Source organism: Egretta garzetta, unplaced genomic scaffold (assembly GCF_000687185.1).
Source record: "Egretta garzetta isolate BGI_Z169 unplaced genomic scaffold, ASM68718v1 C9073210, whole genome shotgun sequence".
Classification (NCBI taxonomy): domain Eukaryota; kingdom Metazoa; phylum Chordata; class Aves; order Pelecaniformes; family Ardeidae; genus Egretta; species Egretta garzetta.
The window spans coordinates 1-4,379 of NW_009269960.1; the positions used below are offsets into that span (position 1 = coordinate 1).

General features: G+C 53.1%; 1 gene segment (V, D, J or C); it reads left to right on the forward strand.

Moving 5' to 3' along the window:
- Positions 1-435: 435 nt before the first annotated feature.
- On the forward strand, positions 436-1,280 carry LOC104133975 (the record flags this gene model as incomplete). The annotated part of the segment is given in 2 exon segments: positions 436-531; positions 968-1,280. Coding segments are annotated over 2 exon segments (356 nt in total), but the record flags the coding sequence as incomplete, so codon positions are not given.
- Between the last annotated feature and the right edge of the window lie 3,099 nt (positions 1,281-4,379).

Below are 4,379 nucleotides of genomic sequence, written 5' to 3' on the forward strand. Positions count from 1 at the left end.
CCCATGGGAAGTGGTGAATGAATTCCTTGCTTGTTTTGCTTGCAGGGTTGGGAGTCTGTGAGTGTGAGGGTGTCTAGAGAGGCGACTCAGCTGAGGGGCACAGACACAAACATGCACGCCTGAGCTCTCTTTCTCTTCCCTTCATTTGGTGCTTCTTTGTGCATCCCTGTGCCATGCACACACTCAGGCTGCTGCACAACTCCATCGTGCTCCTGTGATAACACTTACCTCCTACCTGTGCACACACACACACTCACAGGCAGCAGGAAGTCAGTGGAGCAGGGTACACGTACCTCATGCCTGCTTGCAGGTGTCATTCCCCACTGTTCCCAGCAGCCAACTGCCTTCTCACGTTTCAGGCCCTCTCTCACCACCCTTCCCACCCACAGAGAGACATGTGTCTTCCTCTCTCAGTCTTCCCTCTTCACACATCTCTCTGCCTGTGCTGCCACCAAGGGCAGCTTGCTGGAAAGAGGCGGCCTTTCTCCATGCTTCTCCGCTGGTTCCTTGTGGCCATCCTGGCCCCTGTAGGTAAGTGAGCTTCCTTTCCACTTAAACAGCTGCGCTAGAGCCACTGCTGCTGTCTCAGCTGTGTGCCCAGATGCTGGCAGTGCCCCGCTCCCCAGAGCTTCTAGGGGGAGGATGGGCGATGAACGAGGTGAGCTTTGCGTCAGCCTCTTAACTGAGAAAGCTCTACAGATCTACAAATTTTATTTTTCTGTCCCATTTTAGTACTTCACTTGAGAGTACTGAAGTCATTATTTTTCAAAACCAATTCTCTGTTGTATTTGAAGCTGGTTTGTGGGGGATTTTTCTCCTCTCTGTCTCTCTCAGAGAAACTGGATGCTGCCCCATATAGCTTGCTGACATCCTTATGCCACCCCATCCCATGGCATACTTCAAAGATATGGTTTTGTGTCCCTTTTAATGTGTTTCACTCCTCACATCTCTTCCCTTCTCTTTCCAGGCCAGGCCCTTCAGCAATCGCCAGACACAGTTGTCCGAGTGGGAGACTCTGTGACTCTGAACTGTTCCCAGAAGGGGAATGTATTCTCGACCATGTACTGGTACAAGTTGCCCATGCAGAAGGATGCCACTTTGCAGTTGGTGGTATACTCAGTGGAAGGTGGTATGGCAGAGATCGAGGAGGAATTCAGAAACCGCTTCCAGAGTAGCGGGACTAAGGGCAGCCGCTTATCTGTGGAGATAGCTCACGCCCTACTCAATGACTCAGGCACATATTTCTGTGCTGAGCAAGACCCACAGTGGTTCAAAAGCTGGTGCAGCATAGCACAAACGTTTCCATGCAAACAGGGATCTGCCCCCAGCACACACAGAGCCCCATATTTGACAGTACCCTATTTTCTCCTCTTGCCCTCCAGCTCTGTCTACTTAAGGAAAGTGGTGGTATCATCTGTCTGTCTTCTGCCTGTTCTCCAATTTTGCTCCTATTCTTTCTTATCTCCGACTCACCTTTTGACCTTCCTTTCTTCTTATTCTCACTGCCTTGCCTTGTTTTGCTGCCATCCATAGACTGCCTCTCACTTCCCGCTTCCACTCGCTTTTTCTCTGTCCCCCTCCCCTTTCTCCTCTGTCCTCTCCTCACACCTGTTCCCCACCAACTTCCTACATCTTCTTCCATTTCTTCTCCTTTTCAGCCTGTTACACTAACTCATGAGTAAGCAGGAGGTGGAGTAGTTTACACAGGCCTTTCCTTCTCCACCAGCTGGAGAGCCAAGGCCAACCTGGATCTGAATCTGGCAAGAGAACCCAGAACTGAGTACACCTGTCTCCAGGGAATGGACACGCTGTGCACCAGGGTCCCCAGGTTGCGCCACTACTCTGTGACACAAACACTGGTGCGTGCGATGTAGCCCACACCTTGATGGTATCCAGGGACAGAGCACAGTCCAGTAGGTGAGGACCCCCAAGCCTCAAGGTGCTCTGTGGCGATAGTGCAGCATAGCTTTGGCTCTGCTAGCCAGAAGGCAGATGCCAGGGCCAAGAGGGGGATCGGAATGATCCCCACCCTGCCCCACACCGGGGATGCCACAGCTGTGGCCTGGAACCACCTTCTGTCCCCAGGACAAGGGAGTTGTCTATCAGGGGTCTTGGAGATGGCGAGCACTGGAACACGGGGTAGGTGAGGAGAGACTGAGGGCTCTCGGTTTGTCCGGCCACAAGATGAGCAGGCAGGGGAGCATTACTTTCACAGCCTCTCACTCCCCAGAGGGAGCTGAGGACGAATTAGAGACAGACTCTTCTTGGAGGTGCTCAGGGAAGGACTGAAAGGTGATGGGCACAAGCTGGGACAGGGAAATTCTGCTGAGGCAGAGGGACAAATCCTTTGCCAGAGGAATGAGGCAGCCCTGGGACAGGGCTCAACGCTCCAAGGAGTGGTCTGCATCTCGGGAAGCTTTCCAAACTGCCTTGGTCCAGGCCCTGAGAGACCTGCTCCACTTCTAGAGCCAACCCTTACGTGAGCAGAGGTCAGACTGGAAAGCCGCCTTGGCTACCACCCCCACCCCCCTGCCAAGTACCTCTGTGAGCCTTTGGTGTATTGCCTAGTGCAGTACAGCTTTCAAGAAGAATGGGGAAATGCTTGGTTGAGAGGGTCTTGGTGGTACTCACATAGACTGCTGGGTATCCACTGAAGTCCTGCCAAGAAAGACAAACGTGTGCTAATCCTGTCTGGCGGTGGGAAGAAGTTACTTTCTGTGGAAGGCAGGTGCCCTCTGTCCCTTTTCCCTCCACAGATTGTTTCACAGTTCAGGTGTTACAGCTGAACACCTTTGCTGAAACTAGTTCTGGGATTCTTAAAACCCCCTGTGATTTCACAGAAATTCTAGCGGGGTCTCATCACAGAGGATTCCAGGCTTAGATCAGGGCCCCGGGATTTGTCCGCTATGAGTGCCCTCCAACCTTGACTTTTGTCCACTGCTCCTTACTCTACCACACAGAAGAGCTCAGCTCCCCTTCAGCCATTGGGGCTGCACTCCTTGATACCTGGGCCTTTCTGGACCAGAGTAACCCAGCCTGGCTGCCCCCCACCCCTACTTCCCTTTGTCCCCCGGTCAGGGTGAGATGGGTACCCTCTTTGTGTCCCTTGGGGCAGGAGGTGGAAACAAGGCCTGGTGTCTCTCTCACAGGCCACATGGCCATTCCAAAGCATTGTTGACCACGATCCTGCTGTTGAACCTGCCTTTGCCCTGGGAAGACAAATGGATGTCACCCTTTGCCCAGGGTGGAGCAGGAACCACTCACTCTATACCGCTGCCTAGGGCCAAGGTTCCGCTATCAGCCCAAACCTCTGCCCACACAGGTCCAGCCAGTCCTGCAAAGGTCAGTACCCCCACCCCCCAGGTTCATTACTCTTTGCACATTCCCCAGAGAGAGAGAGAGACTCACCACAGCCCGCTCCACCAATGCCCTGGACTGTGTGTGTTTTCATGTGGGCTTGGCAGAGAGGCCCTATCCAAAGCTCTCAGCCTGGTGGGAGGAAGGGGCAAGTTTGTTTGCTCCTCAGCATGGAGAGTCTCCCAGTCTAAGGCCAAGGGCAGTTTTTTCTCCCTTCAGATCTCTCTTTGGAGGGGAAAGGTGCATTTGTGCAACACTTCTCTGCCAACCTACAGCGCACACCAGGATCATTATGTTGGCAGCCTGCTCTGTACCGGGGGCAATGGCAAGAACAGCACTGGGCTGAGCAGAAACGACCCCACACCGGGGCTTGTGGGGTCAGGGCCTGTGAAGTTTCAGGGAGTCTGGAATGGAGTGCCAGATGTGGGACAGAGAAGCAAAAACCATGCCCCATATCTCTGTCTCCTTTGCATAACACCTCTTTTCTGGAGATCTCAGCTGATGTGGAAGGAAGAAAGGAAAACCCCACAGCAATCCCCTGCCCTGCCTCAAACTCAGGCTCCCATCCAGCCCCATCATGTTCCTGCAATTGCACGTACACACATACAAACATATAAAGACAGCTGTGCAGGGTTCATACCACCCACTTCTGTGTGTGAGTGCTATTTCCCACCCATCCCAGCCAGCCAACTACTTCCTCACATTTCAGGTGCTCTCACACTGCTCTGCCCACCCCACAGTGTCAGCCACCTCTTCCTTCCTCAGCATTTCCTCCTCACACTTCTCTGTGCCTATGCTGCCACCACAGGAAGATTTTTGTTGCTGACTGTTATTTTTGTTCCTAAGCCGTGACCAGGCCAAGAGCTCCTCTAGTTCCAATCTGTCCTCTGAAAAGCAACGAAGGAGCAGAGTGACACCCGTGAGCTTGGAGCACCGATCACGCGATTAACATCTGAATAGCGGGTGGGTTTTCCAAGACTCCTTTATCGAGGAACAAAGAAAGTGGTGGGTACAAGGAGTCT